The following is a 21,357-nucleotide window of genomic DNA, read 5'->3' as shown; positions in this document are numbered from 1 at the left end:
CAAACGCCTGGCAAAGCGAGCCTCAAGCGAGGCGGGGGCGGGGCAAGTCGCCTCTCGCCTCAAGAGGAGTGCTCACCCGACGGCGCGTAGTCTTCGTCCTCCTTCGACACGGAGAAATCCTCGGATTTAAACTCCTCCATACTGCTGCCGCGCGGGGCCTACGGTGCCGCAGCAACCGCCTCCAACGGCAAAGCTCTAGGGAGAGACGGTAGAAGCGCGGAGTGCGCAGAGGCGACGGGGATGGCGGCGGCTCCGGCGGCGCGTGCGCACACGCAGAAACGGCGCTAGGTCGAGAACCACCACTTCCGGGCCAAAGCCGCGGACCTGACGCTCTTATGGCGGTCGGCGGAATGTGGGCGTCGTCCTGAAGCGGTGCATGCTGGGACTTGTAGTCTTCAGAGCTCAGCGGCTTTGATTTAGTGTGTCTGCTTAAGGAAAATTTGTTTTGCCCATGGGAACACAGCTGCCCTTCGTTAGTCACTGGTTAATATTATTGAATTCGCTTAGTTGTTAAAATAGTCACCTCCCCCCCCAAATCAATATTCACGGTGCTTTCTGGGGTTATTTCCCCCGACATGCTCAGAGAGTGAAAATTTTGAGTTAACCAGTGGTGGGTTGTACTGAGGTTGCAGGCAGACAATTTGCTATCTTGCTTCAGCCCTCTTAGTGTAAATAAGTATCGTCTTCCCAGTCTGTTTAGTGCCGCGTTTCCTTTTTTTTTTTTTCATCTTTGTGCTTTCTGTCGGTGATTTCCCTGTTTAAAATGACCCTGGGTGTGTTGCAGGGAGGAAGCCAATTCTGACTCCATGTTGGAAACTGTTTCTTTGACTTGCTTTTATTATTTTAATCATACTCAATAGCTTGCCTGGAGGACCCTGCTTCTCTGCTTGACTGTAAACTAAAGTGCCTTTGTTCGGCTCTAGGAGAGGTGTTTGTCCCCGCCCACCTGTGAATAGAAGAGATTAGCACACCCCTTCTGAAGGCTGGACTTTCCCTTGGAGACGTTTTGCAAGACTGAAGACCCTTTCACTTTACTTCCCCACTGCATCTCCCTCTATTCTGCCTTGTGACTTTAGTTCCTCTTAGCTTCTTTTCTCTCTGATCGATAAAAGAACCTGGCATCCAGATCCCAGTAAGATGGTTGTTTTGATGCACTAGCCTGCCATATTCTCCGTCTGCCGGCCTTGCCTCAACACTTCGTCTCTCTGACTCATTGACCTATCGTGCAGCGAGCAGAGCAAGCTTGCACTCGGTAACAAGCGTATTGCTGGGGTGCTTCCTAATGTTTGTAAGTGCAAGAAGGTTGTGATGTGCCTTATGGAGAAAATATTTGGGTTAGATAAAGCTTCATTCAGGTATGTTTTGTGGCTGTGAGTTCAGTGTTAAAGAATAAACTATCCAGTGCATCAAGGAAAAGGAAAGTCACCAATCTGTATCTGATGCTGCTCCATAAAGTGCTAAAGTGACATTCATAGTGTGCGAGGCAGCTATGGAAAAGATGGAAAAGCGGCTCAATTTGTGGATTCAACCAATAAAACCGATGAAAAAGTCTGGCAGACAGCATTGTTGAGGCTGAAAGTCAAAAGTTTACCCTCATGTCACCCAGGGTCAGAAAAATGTGAAGAAGCCCTTCTCTGTAGCGCTGGCTGGGTTGCACGTTTCAAAAGGCCATATGGTGTCAATAATGTTAAGCTTGCAGCTGAGGCAAGTTCTGCAGATCAGAAGACTGCAGAAGAATTCAAACGATGCTTGCTAAATGTTATACAGGAAAAGGGGTATGTGGAAGAGCCGTTTTTCAACGCTGGTGAAACTGGCTTATTTTACAAGAATGTTGGCAAAAGAACCTATGTAATGTGAATGACCTCCAATGCCCCAGGCTTTAAATCATTCCAGGACTATGCAACCCTACTTACGTGCACCAATGCCAAGGGTGACTCTAAGTGCAAACCCTTACCAGTGTACAGACCTTCAAGTTCACAAGCACTTAACTGGAAAAACGTGAACCATATTCGGTGCATTGGAGGTGGAACCAAAAAGGGTGGAAAGCGACTGATTGGTTCCACAGCTGAATCATATTAGAAGTTCAACACTATCCCCAGGGTAGAAACCTTGCCTTGATGATTTTGTTAATTTTGGATGCCCCAGTGCATTGCTGTGAAAAACTCAAAAATGCCCACCCCAACGTGGAAGCTCTTTTCATTCCCCCAAATACTACCTCTCATCCAGCCCCTGGATCAGGGCATAGTGAAAGCCTTCAAGTCACAGTATACAAGTGAGCTTTATAATAAGACTTTGGAGGCTTTCAAAGCCAAGAAAGAAAATACCATGATGGACTATTGGAAATCAGTCACTGTACGTGAGGTGATTGATTATGTCGGCAACATCAAGCAGGTGACGATCAATTACTGTTGGAAAAATGTTTGACCAGACTGGCTGGAAAATTTCGAAGGCTTTGAAGGTGCTGCAGAAAGTATAAACAACAGTGTCAGAAACATAATGTGTACCACATGCAAATAGGTGGAGAAGGCTTTGGTGACATGAGGAAGAAGATGTGGAGGAAATTTTGGCAGAGAAAGCAATAGAACCCACCAACGAAGACTTGGATGAGATGGCAAAGCAAGACATGATGATGAAAATGGTGATGAAAGTCAGCCGAAGAGTCCAGAAATTGTCCTTCTTACAGCAGTCAAAATAACAGAATGGAACTCCGCACTGGAAAAAATTTTCAGTGACATGGAAGAGTGTGACCCTATGCTTGATCGAAGCCTCAAATTTAAGCGCTTAACTTCCTGTGCATTTGCCCCCTATGCTGACACTTAAGGCAAAAAGCTAAGCAGACAGGGCCGATGTAATTTCTGGAGTCATTTTGGAAGAAAACATTACCCACTCCATCAACAAGTGATGAGAGCCAAACCTCTGAGGTTGAACTGACAGATGCCAACCTGCCACCCTCTTCCTCATCTGCAGAATGAGTGCCACCAGCCTCTCCCTTGTTTCTGTGGAGTAAGCCAAGGTGGGGAGACTTGACCACACTCGAACTGTGCTGTTGTCCAGCCTGCAGCTCCATCAACCAGAAGATGTTAGGCAACATTTTTACAAAATGTTAAATATTTCATCTTTATTTGCATTAATGTGCACTATATAGTATGTGTCTACTGTATGAGTACAGTATGTGTAGTTTGTGTTTTTGTGTGTGTATGACTGAAGGGAAGTTAAAATAGTACAGTCTCAGTGTTGTACATGACACAATAATGCTGTCATTGAAGTGTTTCATTATTAATAGTATGTATCATTATTTGTAAGAAAGATATATTAAATGCAGTGTCTTTGAACAGAAACATACATAAAACAAAGCTATGTACTGATCAGTTGACAAAAATGGTATGACCAGAGACCCACAAGAACCCAATCCTGTATTTCTGCTAATTGAGTGTGCGTGGTAACATTATAGCTGTAATTACAAGGAATGGCTGTTTTCTAGAATTCAAACATCATCCACAAGGAATCCTTCCTTGAAGTTAATCCATATGAAAGTACAACCATATATAACAGTTGTCATTTTGTGACAAACTGGGATGTTGCCTTTTGACCCGTCCTTGGAGTCTCAGTCTGGGGAAAATGCTACCCTGGCATTCTTCAGTAGACTCTCCCCCAGCACCCCGCTTCTCCCGCTCTCCTCTTTAGAGCTTACAAGCATTTGTTCAGATTCACAAAGTTTCTGACCACTTTAAGGGTAATGATGGAACTGTCTTCTACTTGTCAAATTGTTTAGTAAAGAGGTCTAAAATTGGTTAGCGGCCCTCATCAAGCTTAAAAACATACATTTTTGGATTTGAAAAGCATTTTCCATGAATTTAAATGTCACCAGCTGCGCTATTATGCTTTTAAAAAAATACACATTATCCTCAATGGCCAGTGATTTAATGAATCATGCATATGTAATGAGGTTTCCATAGAGCTGCAAAGGACAGGGTTGAGAACTACCCAGTTCAACTTGTGGAAATTCAGGGAGAACTTGGTCCCTTTGAAGGGGCACAAAAGCACCACACACATACCCCATGCCTTGCCCTGTACATCTCTTCCATCTGGCTGATCCTGACTTAAATCCTTATGATAAACCAGTGGCCTAGTAAGTAAAATGTCTGAGTTCTGTGAGTCGCTCTCAAATTAATTGAACCCAACTTATAGCCAGTTAGAAGCACGGAAGAACCTGGACTTGCAACTGATGTCTGGAGTTGGTGGTTGAGGATGGGGGTACTTCTGGGTACTGTCAGAATTGAGTTGAATTGTTGAACACCTTTTCTGGTGTTCAATGTTTGTTAGTGTGGGGAACACCCAATATACCACTTAAAAATTTAAAGATTTCAGCACATAATCCCACCAAGAATAAATAGGCTGAAACTGAGCAATCCCTTTGGACAAATATTGGCCAAAATACAAACCCCAACCACCTACAAGTTTCCTGGTTCACTCTTACCATGTTGTTACCGAGTCCAAGCTCCCTCTGCTCACCGCAGGACAGGCCAGTGAACCCGAGAGAGGAAGTGTGGAGGCAAGGAAAATGATTTCATTTGGAAAGCTGACTGACTAAGATAGCAGACTAGCGCCTCAGAGCAACCATCCCGTGGGGGTCTGAATGCAAAATTTTTCTGTTGAGTCAGAGAGATATAAGCAATGAGGTACTAAAGTCAAAAGGCAGAATAAAGGAGAGGCAGTGGGGAACTAAAGTGAAAGGGTCTTCAGTCTTGCAAACACCTCCGAGAGAATGGCCAGCCTTTGGAAGGGGTGTGTTGATCTCCTCTATTCACGGGGGGGCAGGGGCAGGTTATCTCTCCACTAGCGGAACCAAGCGCTTGAGCTTATAGTCAGGCAGAGGGGCAGGGTCCTCTGAGGCGGCTATTATGTCTAACAAAAGAAAGAAAAGAAAGCTATAAAAAAATGTTGGAGAAGACTCTTGAGAGAGTCCCTTGGACTGCAAGGAGATCCAACCAGTCCATCCTAAAGGAAATCAGCCTTGAATACTCATTGGAAGGACTGATGCTGAAACTCCAATACTTTGGCCACCTGATGTGAAGAACTGACTCACTGGAAAAGACCCTGATGCTGGGAAAGATTGAAGGCGGGAGGAGAAGGGGACGACAGGATGAGATGGTTGGATGGCATCACCGACTCAATGGACATGAGTTTGAGTAAGCCCCAGGAGTTGATGCTGGACAGGGAAGCCTGGTGTGCTGCAGTCCATGGGGTCACAGAGTCGGACACAACTGAGTGACTGAACTGAATGACAAAAGCAACGAAAAGTAAGTCAAAGAAGCAGTTTCCAACCTAGAGTCAGAATTGGCTTCTTCTTTGCAACGTTGTCTTGGCAATAATTTATGGGGTCCTTCCCCTCCCGCCAAATTCAGCATCTTTAGCCTCTCCCCATAGTCTCTTCCCACTGTCCAATCGTGGGTAATCATCTTTTTGATAACAGAAGAGATCCTCTGTTGGGATTCATAAGCTATTGGAGGTTTCTTGCAGAGCTCTGCATCCCTCTGGGGTGTTAGAAACATTCTATATCTTGACCAAAGTACTACCACTTCACCTAAGTGTATAAATACATAAATATTCATTAAGCTACACATTTAAGACTTGTGTACTTTACTGTATGTTGTACCTAAATTAAAAAAAAAAAAAAATAGAGAATGGATGGCTAGTCTCCTGCTACACTGTATGTCCATCTGCAATGCCTGGAAGTCAGTAGTTACCTTGTGACCATGGGGTAAGCTACCCAAATGGGACAATCCAATGTGCTGAAAATGGCAGGGCAGAAAACGTTTTATGATGTCACAGAATACTGAACCAACCTTGGAGACCCTCTTCTTGTGGACTATTGAAATGATACATTTTTATCACAAAGGGTTATCAGCTTTTACCCATCACAGTGTGAAACTGTACAAAAACTTTTGATGGTAACATATAGCACAGAAAGTGAAGTTAATAAGGCTCAAGTTCACATGTAAGTAGTGTTTAATCAGATCTTTGGACAGGAATTTTACCATAAACAAGTTGAACATAAAGGAAATACTTAAATAGATATGTTAAGTACTAAGCCTAAAAAAAAAAAAAAACCCATACTTAAGGTAGAAATCTTCATTACAAAAGCTTAAATTCATTGGCCACTGAAAAAGAAAAATCAGTTCAAGTGCACAGAGTTGAAAGTAATCTTTATTGATAAACATTTATACCAGAATTAGAAATTTCAGTAGAAAAATAAAATTTAAATAACTTTCTGTGGTACAAAGATTTGATCAGTTTGACTGCAGCATTTAGTGAAATAATCTAATACAAAAAGTTAAGCTGACTTTACCACAAGCAGGGTAACAATGCACAGAACAGAAACACATGTACACAGAACCTTCTGCGTGTGGACAGCACCAGGACCTCAACTTCAGGAGATGATCTCCTAGGGAAGGTTGGTGTGCACTGCAGTTGTATTAAGAACTTCATTCAAACCAGAGCAGCTTTTGGAATCAAAAGCTAACATACAATTTAAAGACTTAGGAAACCTAAGAGCTTAAAGATAACTACTTGCATGAACTTTATCTCCCTAGTTGAGACATTTCCTAGGTAATGTTCTAGATTAGTAAATAGTACAATGAGACACCTTTGTCTTGGAATATTCATTACTCATTTGTATTGGATTTAAGTTTACATGAAATGTTTTTCTCCTAAAACCTTTATCTCAAAGAATCCAGAAATCAGCTTTTCATGGTTGGGGGTTTCTCCTTCCCACTAAAAGAAAAGTGGATGCATAGCTGGGGCAGGGGTGGTTTCATGTGTCTCCAGGCAAGTCAGGAGTTGGCAAAACGTCTCAGAAGCTTTATGTGAAAAAATAAAATGTTCAACACAAATGCCAGTACTTTTTCATCTGAGCAACCACCCCCAAATAATTGTGCATTTGAGGTGAGAAATTAAAAAGAAAAAGAAACCCTTAAGGGCAATAAACATTCCTTATAATTCAAATAGTTTCTTCCTGAAAACATTTCAAGCCACAAAGCTCAAGTTATATAAAGTCTATATTCATTTATTCACAGAATGTTCACATACTGGGATGGATGAAACATTCAATAATCTGAAGATCCATTTTATATTTGAAGTTCTTAAAAACAGTGGATAATCAAACAAGAAACAGATGAAAACAAAGACAGCTTTCAAAATGCATTAGTTCTTGTGTTTTGGCTCTAGAAGTGAAGCAACCAAACATTTAAGCCATGGATCAATATGTTGAAAAATTAGTTTTGGGGGAGAGAAGCCCACTGACCACTAGCCCATACTCAATTTGTGAAACTCTATCCAAAGGAATGTTTTCAGTGAGAATGCTGAGACATCTTTCAATAGAGATGAAGGAAAACTTCTTAAGCTGAAGGGCTACGTTTCAAAATCCAACTATTGAATTGAAAAATGGAGTCTTGAGCTAAAGACATAAAAATTTGTTTGAAAGAAAGATTTGAGCATTGGAGAATAATCTTGTTGGGGAATTTGTAAGGATATTTGCCTGTGTACAACTCCTACAATTTTTCACCTCGTTAGAGTATATCTATTACTGTAATTTTGATAAGTAGTCTAATGGCCTATTAGTTAAAAGAAAATGTCCACTTACTTTTTGGGATCCTTTTTAATTTTTCTCTGTGACCATCTCCTGGCTATTTTTAATCAGAAGCCAGAGTGCATATTGCTTAAATCAAACAGCACTGCACATGACCTTATGGGCAGGTAGCTTCACACTCATAATGAAAACTTTCCTTTTAAAATGTCATATTTAATGACCAGAAACTATTTTGAAAACAGATAACAACAACTGTATTTCATACAAACCAGTTTATGCGGTTAAGGATAAAGTCAGATATTTAATTTTTGCAATCCTTTTTCTTTTGAAGGTCACAGTTTTTAGGCCTTTAGATGAAAAAGAAAGCTAGGCATTCGAAGCAAAATTAAAAGAGCTAAAATTGGGTTTAAAAAAAAAACTCTGATATTTAATTTTCTTTAAGGATATAGATTCTCTTGAAAGGAAATATAAAGGGCACAGTGGAAGGTATATTTGAAAATTAAACTTCAGGCACTTTCTGGGAGTCATACCCACCACTGTAAAATGGGTTGAAGACCCACCACTAGGTAACCACATTAAGACTAGGAAATCAATAACCCCTAATTCCAGTTAAAGCTGCACTTTTACAATTTTTTAAGAGCCATGAGCAAACCAAAGTCACTAAAAAAAAGGTAACAGAATGTTTAAAGTATCTTTCTGTGTGTATGTCTCAATGTCCAGTGAGTATCCTGATCAATATGGCTGAGAATTTTCCATTCAAACTATTTAATAGGGTGTGTTTCCAATTAAACTAAATAAAATCAATAGACTATAAAGTGATAGGAAAAGGTGATACAGGAGTTCTGTGGAAAAATTCTCAATTACCTAGCTTATTTTGAGAAAATGTACAAAACAGGAAATTCACACATCTTAAAATATATAAAATAATCAGAGGTCAAAATAGTTATTCATAAAATGTCACAGCATTCAGGAGTTAGCTTTTATTTATTTAAATAGTGGAACTGAAGCCACTACTTGAGTTATAGGTTTTGTGTGTGTTTTATTTCTCCAAATTTGTTCTCAACGTTATGCTCGACCAAAACCTACTTGGCACTTACTGTCATGAAGATGTGGCAAGGGTTTGCCAAATTTTAATCAAGATTTGATCAAATAAGATATCAGCACAGTTTACTGTGCTCAGAAGTAAACCAATATGTTCTACAGTTTCTCTGAAACACGCAAGGCTGCGTTTTTCTCACAGGACGTTGTAAATTTCAGTGTGAAGGATGCCAACCCAGAAGCACTGCTGACTGGGCTTGGGTAAAGATGCACCTGTAAAACTGCCTGATTTGCATATGTAAAAACAGAAAGAAAAGAAACTTGATTTTTTTTTTTTTGGTTGAGAACAATGAGTCCAAAAAGATCTTTAATTCCTGGAACTTCAAACTGAAGAAAGGACCGAAGTGTTGTTCTTCATACCGTTTGAAGAACTAAGAAAACGCTACATCCCATAATGTATTATTTTTGAGGATTCTATAAAACCGATTCACCATCATAGCACAAGGGCATGTGCTATAGAGTAGCTAAAATCCGTAAAAAGGAGACCACTACGACACAAAACGTCTGTCCAGTGCCCAAGGTAAGGGCTTCAAACGGAATCATTTCCTTTCCTGCTGCTCGATACACTCCAGCAATTGCTGCACCTGTTCAAAAATTCAAGTGTGTTAAAAAATTAGAGGGGGGTTAATATAATCAGAAAAATATAGCACTTAAGACTCTAAGTAGAAAAAACATAAAATAAATTAAAAAATAAAACTCTAAGAATGATTTAAATTTTTTACATTAAAATTTAAACATTACAGAAATGTTTTTGTTTTCCCTATTCTTTTTGCTAACTACTCTTGGTTTTAAGTATTCCTTATATGGTTTGCAAGTCACCAACAAATGTTTTTAGAAAAGGGACTCTTTCAAACTAAGTCTCCTAGATATATTGAATAAAATCACCTGGAAGTCATAACCAAAATCACAAAGACTGCAATATTCACATAACCCGATTACAAACTTAAAACATATTATTCCCCAGGCACGTAACAGATACCTAACAAATTCCTGGCAATAAATGATAGAAAATCCTCTGCGTGAGGCTGAGCAAGGAATATTTCAGGAGCAGTCACAGGGAAACCCCACTCCCTCTTGTACTATACTCAGAGTTCCCTTCAAGAAATGGATGGAGGAAATGCCCTGAATGCCCAGATGGTCCACTGCTGTGGCCCGGGGTTCAATCCCTGGTTTGGGAACTAAGATACCACAAGCTGTGTGGCACAGCTTAAAAAAAAAGGCGGGGGGGCGGGGAGGAAGAAAGGAAGCGAGTGGGACTCTAAGCCCAGCAAGTTGCTATTCATTCAAAGGGCTTGAGGTGAGGGATACTCCGGGATTCCTTTCTATTTCCCATGTCATTCTGTTGGTCACTATAACTTCCTACATATTGAATAAACAGAACAAACAGGTATCTGTTTCTACTCAGGTACCCTGAATTGCTCACAGGGACTCAGCATTATACTAAGAAAAGTCAAGAATTCATTCATTTGAAAAGAACAGATCCAAAGTTCCCAGATAATCTTCTCCTGACCCCAGCCCAAAATGCTCCAAACAGAATTCTCCTTGGTCAGAGAATACAGGTGGGGACACAAGACAGAAAGCACAAGCACGAAACAGATTTTGAATAATGCAGGACGATATATACTGTTTCGATCAAGTGTCAACACCTTGCCCATTGTGATATGATGGTATATTAACATATTTGAAGGAGAATAAGGAGCAGTGCTACTGGCAGTACATGCACACTGTGCTATTAATACTACCCTCTGAGAGGCATGTGTTCCTTTGGGCCTCTTTGTAATTTATCTCCAAAAAAAGTGGGTTGGATCAGAAGAAGCTTAAAGAACTTGAACTGGGCCCCAAAGTGGGATTTGGATGATGAAGGGAAGATAGTTAAAAGCAAACCAGAAGGAGCAGCAAAATGGGAAGGGAATAGATTGTATGCACTAGAGTCAAAGAAGGATACAATTACTACGTGTTAGATAGTCTCTGTTTTATATACACACATTATTTCATTTAGCCATCACACAGCATTGCTATTGTACCAATGAGAAATCTAAAACAGGTCCTGGGGGCTAATAATCCAGTTAGAAAACTAGAGCAGAGGCTCTCTAAACATAGCAGTAGGTGATACAGTTAAAAATATTGTTTAAGGCCAGTTATGGAAACTCCTTAATGCAGACAGGAGAAAATTAGCCTCCCCACCGCCTTATCACAAAGGTTTCACCATCTACAGAACACAGAGAAAATATAGGTGATACAGTTAAAAATATCGTTTAAGGCCAGTTATGGAAACTCCTTAATGCAGACAGGAGAAAATTAGCCTCCCCACCGCCTTATCACAAAGGTTTCACCATCTACAGAACACAGAGAAACTAGGCCACCTTGTCCCCAAAAAAACCCCTAAAGTCAAAGAGACAGGGGAATTTCTGCTTGAAATTCAAAGTTTAAAATCACAGTGAAAAAAAAAAATTACATAAACCGAGAAAAAAGTCTGAAAGCATATAATGAAATGCAAACTGTGGTTACCACGTAGGAATACAGTAGTGGAGAATCTTTGTTTTTGCTTTCTTATAATTTTTAATTTATATAAAATATACATGCTATTTTTATTTTGTTATGAGCTTAAAAATATTCTCAGCCCTATGACATGAACAAAAGCTGCACCCCCACCCAAAAGATACCACACAGATAAAAATAATGTATAATTATGAATGTTGCTCAAACTCTTATTCAGAAAGTCCTAAGAGTTAAAAAAAAAAAAAAAAACAGGCACTTTTCTAAACAAAATTCCCTCCATCCTTAAAATATCTACACCTGGATGAAGGGAAGTAATTTGTCAAGCAGATTGCAATGCCACAGATCAGTGAAGTGACAGCTGAGGAGAAAGGAGAGCAGTAGCTTCCAAAAAGCCAAATATTCTCTTGGTAGTGGTCAAGATCACAAGATGTATCTCACAAAGCTTAACGTGGCTTCCCTAAAGCCACGAGACAGAATCTGACTCAGGAAGTCAAAGATGTTATCCAAGTAAGAGGGGACTGAGGCGAGAAGAGAACAGTATATAAAACACAGGGCCCGCGCACAAAGAGCGCGCTTACTTCTTTATCCCACTCAGACACGTTTCTAAAACGGTTCCTAAAGTTAACTGACTATTCATATGAAATGTTTCGACTGTATTTTAAACGTCTAACATACTTGTCAAGATTCCAGCAGTAATTGGTCCCACGATGCCCATCAACAGGATGCTTACAGACATGAACCTACCATATTTGTGATGTCTGAGGGTGAAGAGGGCCAGTAATCCGGCAGGGACGTGAAAGAAGAGAGAAGACACCAGTGCCCACAGGAACACACCATACCACATCTCTGCAAGGGAGAGCAAAGAAAGGTTGGACGTCACCAGCTTCCCCAGGGCGGTCGTGACAAAGGCGCGGTCATTATACTCAATTTTAAATTATTTAAGTTATTTACGTTATTTCAATTTTAAAACAATTCTGTTGCAGTGGCGGTTCATCAGTCAAATATCCAAACACTGATGGTTTTGGAGGGATCACTAAACTATGGCCACCCCCTGTTTTTGTGCGCAAAGTCTTAGCGGGACACAGACATGCCTGTTCATTAAGTCTTGTCTATGGCTGCTTTCAAGCTCCCAGAGCAGGGCTGAAACAGTGACAGAGACCATAGGACCTGCAAAGCCTAAAATATTTATAATCTGGCCCTTTACAGAAAAGGTTGGCCGACTCCTGACAAGCTACCCCTATTCCCAAACACTGAAGAAAAAGTTCACCCAGATTTGGAAATTCACTTATGTGATTTCCCTTTCACAAGGACAAGTGTGAGCACCACTGACAGGGCGCCATGCGCAAATGCCTGACCTCTCTCCTCGGTGGCAGCTCCAGAGGCTAGTGCGCACACCACTCCCCGAGAGGTGCCACCCTCCCCATCCGCCCCTCCAGCCCGGGCCCTGCTGCACACTGGCATCTCCCACTGGGGCCTCCTTGGACACCATCCACTGCCAGCTCGTCCCCAACCCAGGAAACAGCACCAGGCAGCTCCCTGCTAAGCAGCAACCCCATCTTTAATCCCTGAGTCCTCAGCAGCTCCTCCCCAAGCCACCTCAGAGACTCTGGCTGCTGTTACACCCCCGGTGTGCACAGAGCTCTGTGAGGACGTGGGAATGGCAGTGCCCGGGGGTGGACAAACAGGACACAAACCTGCCTCCAGGAGCTCAGGGACTCTGCTGCCCAGCTGACAGCCTTGCCATCACGCGGCTTCCGCTGGAGCCCCCCAGGTTTTAGAGACAAGCACTGCTCACCACAGCAACTCAAGGGCCTGCTAGAGTGCGGCTCCTCACTGGCTGCGGTGAACCATGCGGGCGGTGAACTGGGGTGAAGCCTTAATCTGCCAGAGACACAGGAAGTTGGTAACTTCAATAAAAGTGTGTCTGGACACTTGGGTGTGCTACCCAACTGCCATGGGATGAATCCATGTGCGGAAGCCCTAATCCGACAGGACCGTGGACTTACAAGAGGAAGACAGATTTCTCTCTCTCTGTGCCTCTCCTCTTTCTCTCCCCATCGAGTGAGGACATATCAAGAAGATGGCCCAAGAGGGCCCTCAGCCTGACCGTACCGGCACCCTCATCTTGCACTTCCAATCTCCACCTGTGTTGGTTAAGTCACTCGGTCCATGGTGCTTTGTTCCAGCAGCCCTGGCAGACACCAACACTCCCCTGTTCCCACTTCCCTGGAGCAAGGAGGCTTGCTGGGCTAGCAACTCACACCTCAACTTTTCTAAAAGCTGAAAGACCTGTGTGCAAACAGGATCTGGTGCAGCAAGTCAGCTCCTCCCTGAGTCTCTGAGGGGGAGAAGCAGTGTGCACCTTCCTACATACAGCCCTAAGTCACATCCATTTGCTCTCCCACTGCCTCCATACTTTATATAGCGTCACTTAAGTCACTCTAAGTAGGAAAGAAAGGCTTTATCATATTAGATGAACAGTACAATTTATAAAACGCTTTCAGAGGATAAAGTAGTACAGAACACTAATAGCTAAGGCAAACCTCAATCAATAAAACACTTTTAAAAAGCTAAGTGATATCCCGTTAATACTGCACCTTAATCTGCCATCTATTTAACAGCTATTTATTGATCACATAGTACTTTTCATTTCCCTGGCTCTATACACTGTCAAACATCTTTGTCTATCTATTTTACAGTATTTCCTTATGCACTGTTTCACATAAAGTGCATTATCTTCAACTTTGTTTACTTTGGCAGCTAAAGTCACATCATTTCCCCAAGGTGAAGAATAAGTCAGGTTATTAACCTGAAATAAATGTTATAAGGGAAACCAGACTAAGCACTGGTGGCAGAAGAGGCCCCAAAGATGCCCACATCCTCAACCCAAAGCCTATGAAAATTCGACCTAACAAAAGGGGGTGTGCAGGTGTGATGAGATTAGACATCTTGCAATGCAGGGGGGGTAGTATCTTGGATTTTATAGGTGGGCCTACTGTAATCAAGGGTCCCTGGAAGACAGTCACAGTCAAAGAGATCTGAAGATGCTGTGCTGCTGGCTTTAAAGATGGAGGAAGGTGCCAGAAGCCAAAGGACGTGGTGACCTCTAGCAGCTGAAAAGACACGAAAACAAATTCTCCTTAGAGCCTCCAGAAGGAAGATGGCTCTGCTGACTCATTTGGACTTCTGACCTCCAAGACTAATAAATCTGTGTTGTTTTAAGCCACTAAATTTGTGGTGAGTTGTTTCAGTAGCCACAGCAAGCTAATACCAGTACTGAGAGTTCATTCATTCAGCAAATACTTACAGAGCCCATTCCATATGTCAGGCACGTCAATGAACAAGAACAGAAATTTTAAAAAGACAAAGATCCCTGCCCAGAGGGTGTCTGTATCTTTAAGCATATTCTTCAGTTTGAGTTAAACAGAAGGTCACATGGCGGACCTCTTGGGGGGAATTCTGTGCTCCCTGGCCCTCTAGCTGCCACAGTCGAGTCCCCTGTCTTCCGAGCAAGGGGTCAAGACCAAACTGGCCCCAATAAGCAGAAACAGGAGCACAGAACAAGTGGGCAGAGTTAGGCTTGGCGCCCAGCTGTCCTTTCAGCTTGCCCTGCTCTGCCTTATGTTCCAGGTCAAACAACTGTGCCTCTGTAGCCAGGGTTCACCACCCCAGTCCTGCAACTAACTCCGCGCTGGCCTGCCTAGATGCTAAGTGCCCACTGGCCTGCATCTGTCCACACTGCCCACTGTGAGACCCCTCTCTTACCCACCCCCACCTACCTGCCAGGGGATCCATCTGTTTCCTTGTGAAATACTAATACAAATATATCTGGTTTCTACTCCTGATGCCTAAAACCGTTTAAGATAATGGTGCTAGGAAAATCTTTTTTTCTAAGACTTAATCTATGACCCTGATTCCTGAGGAAGAGCTCCTAAATTCCTTGGAATTTCCAGGAGTGTCTTTTGTTCTCATAAGGCAACTCTTGGTGGGCTCCTTGATGGGCGCTGGTCACCAGAAAGGCCAGGCCATGATTGTAAGCTTGGAACCTTCAGCCCTACTCTCCATTCTCAGGAGAGAGGAGGGGGCTAGAAGCAAGTTATTAATCGGTCATGCCTAAGTGATGAAGCCTCCATAGATATTTCAACAGTACGGAGGGCAGAGAGTTTCTGGGCTGGTGAAGACACCTATGTGCTGGGAGGGTGACCCACCCCAGCTGCACAGGAACAGAAGCTCCTGTGCTCAGGGACCCTTCCAGCCTTCACCCTGCTTATCTCTTCATGTGGTGTTCATTTCCATCCTTTACATCTTTGGGAACATACCAATCACCTGGTGAGTTCTGTAAGCTGCTCTAGCATTTTCACTTGAACAAGAAGGATGACACGGAAACCTTAGCTGGTCAGAGCACATGCGAAAACCTAGCCTTTGACTGGCATCTGAAGTGGGGGTTGGGGCAGTCTTGTGCAACTGGGCCTTTCACCTGTGGGACTGAAGCCAGCTCCAAGCAGACAGTGTCAGAACTGAACCGAGTTGCAGGACACCAACTGGTGTCCAAAACTGCTCAGTGCATAGAGAAATGTTATCTGGCACCAGAAGTGCTGTGAGCACAGTGGCAGTGCGAGAGTAAAGGGAAACTGAGTTTTTTCGAGGTATTCTTCCTCTCCTAACAAGAAGGACTGGCCCACCAGGACTATCAACCATAGCCTGCCACCTCTCTCCCGAGGCCACTGCCTAACTGCCCACTTATCCCTGGTTCCTGAATGGGCCCTTCTGGCCTGCCTCAACCTTAACGGTCTCTTGGCCCTAGCCCCGGCTAGCTCTTATCTGCCCTGATCTGGCCTTTCATCTATTCTCCACACAAAACCAGAAAGTCAGTGGTAATGGGGACAAGGTTTCTTGTTGGAGTGATGACAGTATTCTCAAGTTGTTTTTTGTGGTGATTGCAAACTCGGCAAAAAAATCATTAAATTGTATACATGAAAAAAAAAAGTGAATCAGATCATCTTTCCTCTGCTCAAAACCCCTCGAACACGGCTTTGGGGGATCTGACCTCACCCCCTGCCCCCGTGCCCACGCCGCCCCTCCCACCGCACTGGCCTCCTTCACGTCACTGCAGTGAGCTCCCGTCCCAGGGCCTCTGCACCTGCTGCCCCTGGCCCAGAATGCCCGTCTCCGGACAGCTGCGTGGCGGCTGCTCATTCCCTTTCAGATTTCACCTCCAATGGCATCATCTTAGAGGGCTTCCTCGTGACCTTATGTAAAACAAGCATTCCGCTCGACACATAAGACCTGCCACTTACTATCCCCCTACCCAATCTTACACTCACACTGTCTGTTCCATTTCATATTTTTATTTATTTTGCCATATTGCAAGGTATGTATGATCTCAGTTCCCTGACCAGGGACTGAACCTGAGCCCCCTGCACTGGAAGTGCTGGACTGCCAGGGAAGCCCCTCCTTTCCGTACTTTTAAATTTTGTTTCCTCTTTCCCCTTTAGAATGAAAGTTCTTTTGTTTTGTTCACTAACACACCTTTCCTTGGTGCCTAGAAAACAAGAGACACACAATAGACACCGAGTAAATTTGCAGACCGAATGAGTAAATGACTGATCCAAGTGTGATGTATTATTGATCCCAGCAATGGCACAACTAAAACATTAGTGGGTTTTAGTTTATCAGAAGGCACACTCTGGGGAACCCCTGGGGCTCCAGGAGCTAGGGACTCTATGCTCTCACTACTGAGGGTCCAGGTTCGATCCCCGAGTCTGAGAACTAAATTCCCACAAGCCATGCGGCGTGGCCAAAAACAAAAGAGAGAGGGGGGAAGATATACTTTGATATTGAAAGTATTAATATAATGAGATTCATCCCTTTAGAAAGTGAATTTTATTCCTGATACAAGAGGGGAGAATAATTTGCCTTTCTCAGCATTCAGATTTGTTAAAAATGACCACCAAAGAAATCTGAACTACTTGGAATAAGAAGGGTTAGGCAGAAAACTACTACTACTACTACTAAGTCACTTCAGTCGTGTCCGACTCTGTGCGACCCCAGAGACGGCAGCCCACCAGGCTCTCCCGTCCCTGGGATTCTCCAGGCAAGAACACTGGAGTGGGTTGTCATTTCCTTCTCCAATGCATGAAAGTGAAAGGTGAAAGTGAAGTCGCTCAGTCGTATTGGACTCTTAGCGACCCCATGGACTGCAGCCTATCAGGCTCCTCCATCCATGGGATTTTCCAGGCAAAAGTACTGGAGTGGGGTGCCATAGGTCTAAATTGCAAATGCAGGTTTAAAGAAATCAATTCAAAGCTTCCGGACAGTGATAAACCACAGAGTATTTCAGAGCAATGACTTTGCCATATTGAGTTGGCATAAAAAGCAAGTAACCTTTTCTGTGGGGCCAAAATAGAAACAATTCCAGAATCAGGACAATGAATGAGATTCACTGTCAGCAGGTTTTGGTGCCTCAGGAAGGATTACATTTCATGTACCTATTGAATCCATCATTCCAGCTGAAGAAGAGACACAACAGGGAGGCTATATGTTTACCCTGTGTGTTTACTCATCACATTCCAATCAGCTTGTGTCCATGGGCTGTATCTCATGCATGTTTATAACTCCAGCATAACTCCAGCCCAGAGCCTGCACTTGATCACTAAATACATCCTGAATGAATGATCCATGGTGATCACTACCCCCAAGTTATATATCCACTGAAGTACCAATAAACTCAAGTACAGACTGCAGTTTAATATTTCAGAACAACTCCTGACAGGAAAACAATATGCTTAGCTACTGATTCTTTACTATAACATAGTAGAACTATCCTCCCAAATCCACTTACCTCAATCTTTTTTTTAAAAGAGGAGGCAACTAAAAGCCAGAGAAACTGAACAAAATGTTCAGTTTCAAAATATCACCTCACATATGACTTATTGATTATGGTAACCTTATGGTGGAGAGATCTGATAAACACCATTTTCACCAAATGATTAAACTTAGTGTTATCAATAAAGGGACAAACTGACATTAAATGTCTCCTAATGTGGTGCTCTGGGAAGTGTACATCACCTATGTAGGTAGCATCCTGATCAAAAATGTTTAATCTGAATCTAACCATGAAGAAATAATCAGATAACTCAGACTATGGGACAGTCTAGGAACAGTTAGCCTGGTTTTCAAAAATGTCAGTCTCAAGAAACTGAAACAAAGATGGAGGAACTATTCTGGATTCAAGAAGACTGAAAAGACAACTATATGCAATGTGTAACCCTTGATTAGATCCTGGAATTTTTAAAGAAAGGTATAAATGGCATTATTCAAACAACTGAGTATGTTTCAATAAGGCCTATATATTAGATAATATTCTACCGATGTTAAATGTGTTAACACATTCCAGTGCAATATGTTTTTCTAGGCTGTGGCAGAAAATGTCCTCATTTTAAATGATACATGCTATAAAGCGTTAGCTGTCAAGTGCCATTATTTGTGTAACCCCCTTTCTCTTTTCTGCAGAAACTAAACATATTATGCACATGCATATATGTATTTAGACAGGAAGCAAAAGAATCGAAATATTAATAATGAACCTAAGTAAAGGGTATATAGGTATCTGTTACACTATCATTTCAATTTTTCAGTAGGTTTAAACTTTTTCCAAATAAAGAGCTGCGAGAAAAGTAATAGACCAATCCGGTCCAGTAGAGCCTTCAGACTGCATGAACATTTCATTTTTTGGACATGGTCTCCAGAATGCCAATATATTTCTGTTGTCATTGTCAAATGTGATCTTAGTATCTTTTGATACCTTTTGCCAGATTATCATTATAGGCATGATTTCAAGCTAACACCTGCATCTGTTTCAACGTGTTTTTTATCTTATTAACTACTTCACAGACCTGTTGGGGAAAATACTAGAAAAGTAATACACTGCAAGTCCCTGGTGTCCGCTGAATGGCGCCTGGCGGTCGCTGCCCAGCGGATGAGAAATCACAGGTGCCTTATTTACCAGTTTTAACTGTAGTCAGTAATCCAACCTTCCTTCCTTTGCAGGTCTCAGGCCGGTTCTTGCATTGTTTACTGAGTGAAAGTATCTGTCAGCTTTGCTGGAGGGCCCAACCTCACCCTTCAAACACCCCTGATCTCAGTCTTCTTGCCTTTAAAAGGGCCAACACATAACACTACTCTCCCCTCCAAGGCTTTATTTTCAGTCTTTGCAGGTATTTTCTCCTCCTCTCAGTTTTCCGAGCCCGATAGCTTTCTATCTCGATTTCTAAGTTTGAAAACCTCTGCTCTCAAGCCCAGCCGAGATAAGTGGCATAAGAATCAGAAAGGCGCCGTGTCGACGTTCTCGAACAGGAGTGGGAGACGAGGCCACAGGTCTCCAGAAAGGGATTCCTAGAAAGAGAGACTGGCGGAGGGGGTGGATCTGGACGTGGGCAGCAGCGATCGGCAGACAGCCTCCCGGTGCAGAGGCTGGGCTACCTACCCTACGCACAGCGGGTGCCTGAGTTCTGACCGATGGCCCTCAGACCGGCCGGGACGACGCACCGTCCGAGGCACGAAAGCCCAGAGGCCGGGGCGGACGAAAGCGGCTGGGGTTGTCCAGTGCCCCCGCCCGCCAAAAGGAGGCGAGGACCGCCTCCCGTGCCCCAGACGAGGAGGGGCGGCCGCCACCAGGGCGCTGCCGAGTTCCCTCCTGAAGCAGGGGCGTTTGGGAACTCCAGAGAGCAGGACGACTTCGGGCGGGGGCCGAGTTCCCCTCACCGACGGGGCCCACCGCGGGATCGGGGTGGCCCGCCTGAGGGGCCCGCGGCAAAGTGGCGAGGGGAGGCGGAAAGGCTGCCGTCCCCAGCTCTCGGCCGACGGAGAGCCGACCCCCGCGGGGCCGCCGGTACCTGGGAAGGAGCAGAGCGATGTGGAGTTGGGGCACAGCGTCCCGTTGCCCACCCGCGGCACCAGCTTCAGGCTGAGGATCTGCTGCAGGAGCCCGGCCGACGCCCCGCTGCCGCCGCTCCCCTCGCGTTCCATCCCGCCGCCATTCACCGCAGAGGGCTGAGGGAGAGCGCCCGAGGGGCCGCTGAGGGAAGAGCGCCCGAGATGCTGCCGCAGCGCGAACTCGCGTACGGCCTGCTCCGCTCCCCACACCTCCGCAGCCACAGCGTCACCTTCGGCCGGGGCCCTCTTCCTCCTACCCCAACGGCCCTGCCAAGTGACGGCTCCTTTCTCCAATTACAGGGCGCCGCCGACGGCAGGGGCGGGGCGAGGGGCGTTCCCGCCCCTGACGTTGCGTACGGCTCTCGGAGACCTGGCCCCCTACGGCCTACGCCCCCTACTGGAGAAGTCGCTCCTGCTCCGGTGGGGCGCGCTCGGCTCTGTCCTTCTCTGCAACGCCACCTAGAAGAAAGGAGTGGAATTACATATAGAGAGGGAGAGGGGCTTTCCAGGAGGCGCTAGTGGTCAAGATTCTGCCTGCAATGAGGGAGACACAGGTTCGATCTCTGGGTCGGGAAGATCCGCTGGCGGAGGGCATGGCAGCCCACTCCAATATTCTTGCCGGGAGAATCCATTGGACACAGGAGCCTGGCGGGGTGGCGGGCTATACAGTCCATGGGGTAGCAAAGCGACTGAAGGGACCAAGCATACCACGCACAGAGGAAGGGAGGGAGGTAGGTAGATAGATGGATGATAGATTATGGTTAGATAGACAGGTAGATACACATAGAGGTTGCTAGGTGGATAGAAAGATAAATACCTACATACATATGCATCTGGCAATGAGAATCAGATGGTTCAGCAACCAGGTGAAAGAAGCTGGAAGACGATGCAGCGATACCTTAAATATTTGGAAGGAAAACGATTTTGAGAGAAAACTTCACCTGAAACTAAAAAGGATTGTGTACAACGTAAGGAATATGTCAATAATCTTGTAATGACCGGGAACAGGCGGTTACTAGACTTCCTATAGTGGCCATTTCATGATGTATACAAATGTCATATCACTGTGAGGGTGTGTGTTAGTCCCTCAGTCGTGCCTGACTCTTTGTGACCCCATGGACTATAGCCCACCAGGCTTCTCTGTCCATGGGATTCTCCAGGCAAGAATACTGGAGTAGATTACCATTCCCTTCACCAGAGGAACTTCCCAACCCAGGGATCAAACCCTGGTCTCCTGC

At 44.1% G+C, this 21,357-nt stretch overlaps 2 protein-coding genes across 5 annotated transcripts in view; both read right to left on the bottom strand.

Annotated features, from left to right (window-relative positions):
- The window catches only part of LOC102285333 (craniofacial development protein 2), a 44,244-nt gene extending 43,965 nt beyond the window's left edge, over positions 1–279 (bottom strand). For 2 of the 3 annotated variants that reach the window (XM_005894305.2, XM_070388698.1), the window contains exon 1: positions 77–278. In XM_005894305.2, coding sequence (XP_005894367.1) covers positions 77–140 — 64 coding nt within the window. In that variant the 5' untranslated portion in view covers positions 141–278. Of the gene's footprint in view, positions 1–76 lie in introns of all 3 variants that reach the window. The other variant, XM_070388697.1, reaches the window with a different exon arrangement.
- Positions 280–6,189: 5,910 nt separating this feature from the next.
- Positions 6,190–20,399, bottom strand: TMEM170A (transmembrane protein 170A). Of its 2 annotated transcripts, none has more exons than XM_005894304.3 (3): positions 20,080–20,399; positions 11,930–12,031; positions 6,190–9,270 (listed from the first exon to the last, which is right to left on the bottom strand). In XM_005894304.3, exons 1-3 carry the CDS (start codon positions 20,210–20,212, stop codon positions 9,140–9,142), a joined length of 366 nt encoding a protein of 121 aa, XP_005894366.1. In that variant the 5' UTR covers positions 20,213–20,399; the 3' UTR covers positions 6,190–9,139. The 2 variants fall into 2 exon arrangements, with proteins under 2 accessions (XP_005894366.1, XP_005894365.1); XM_005894303.3 differs by having other exon boundaries at positions 11,861–12,031; positions 20,080–20,398.
- Between the last annotated feature and the right edge of the window lie 958 nt (positions 20,400–21,357).

Source organism: Bos mutus, chromosome 18, assembly GCF_027580195.1.
Source record: "Bos mutus isolate GX-2022 chromosome 18, NWIPB_WYAK_1.1, whole genome shotgun sequence".
Taxonomy (NCBI): domain Eukaryota; kingdom Metazoa; phylum Chordata; class Mammalia; order Artiodactyla; family Bovidae; genus Bos; species Bos mutus.
Note: the sequence above shows the minus strand (reverse complement) of the source record. Positions and strands in the feature narration are given on the sequence as shown.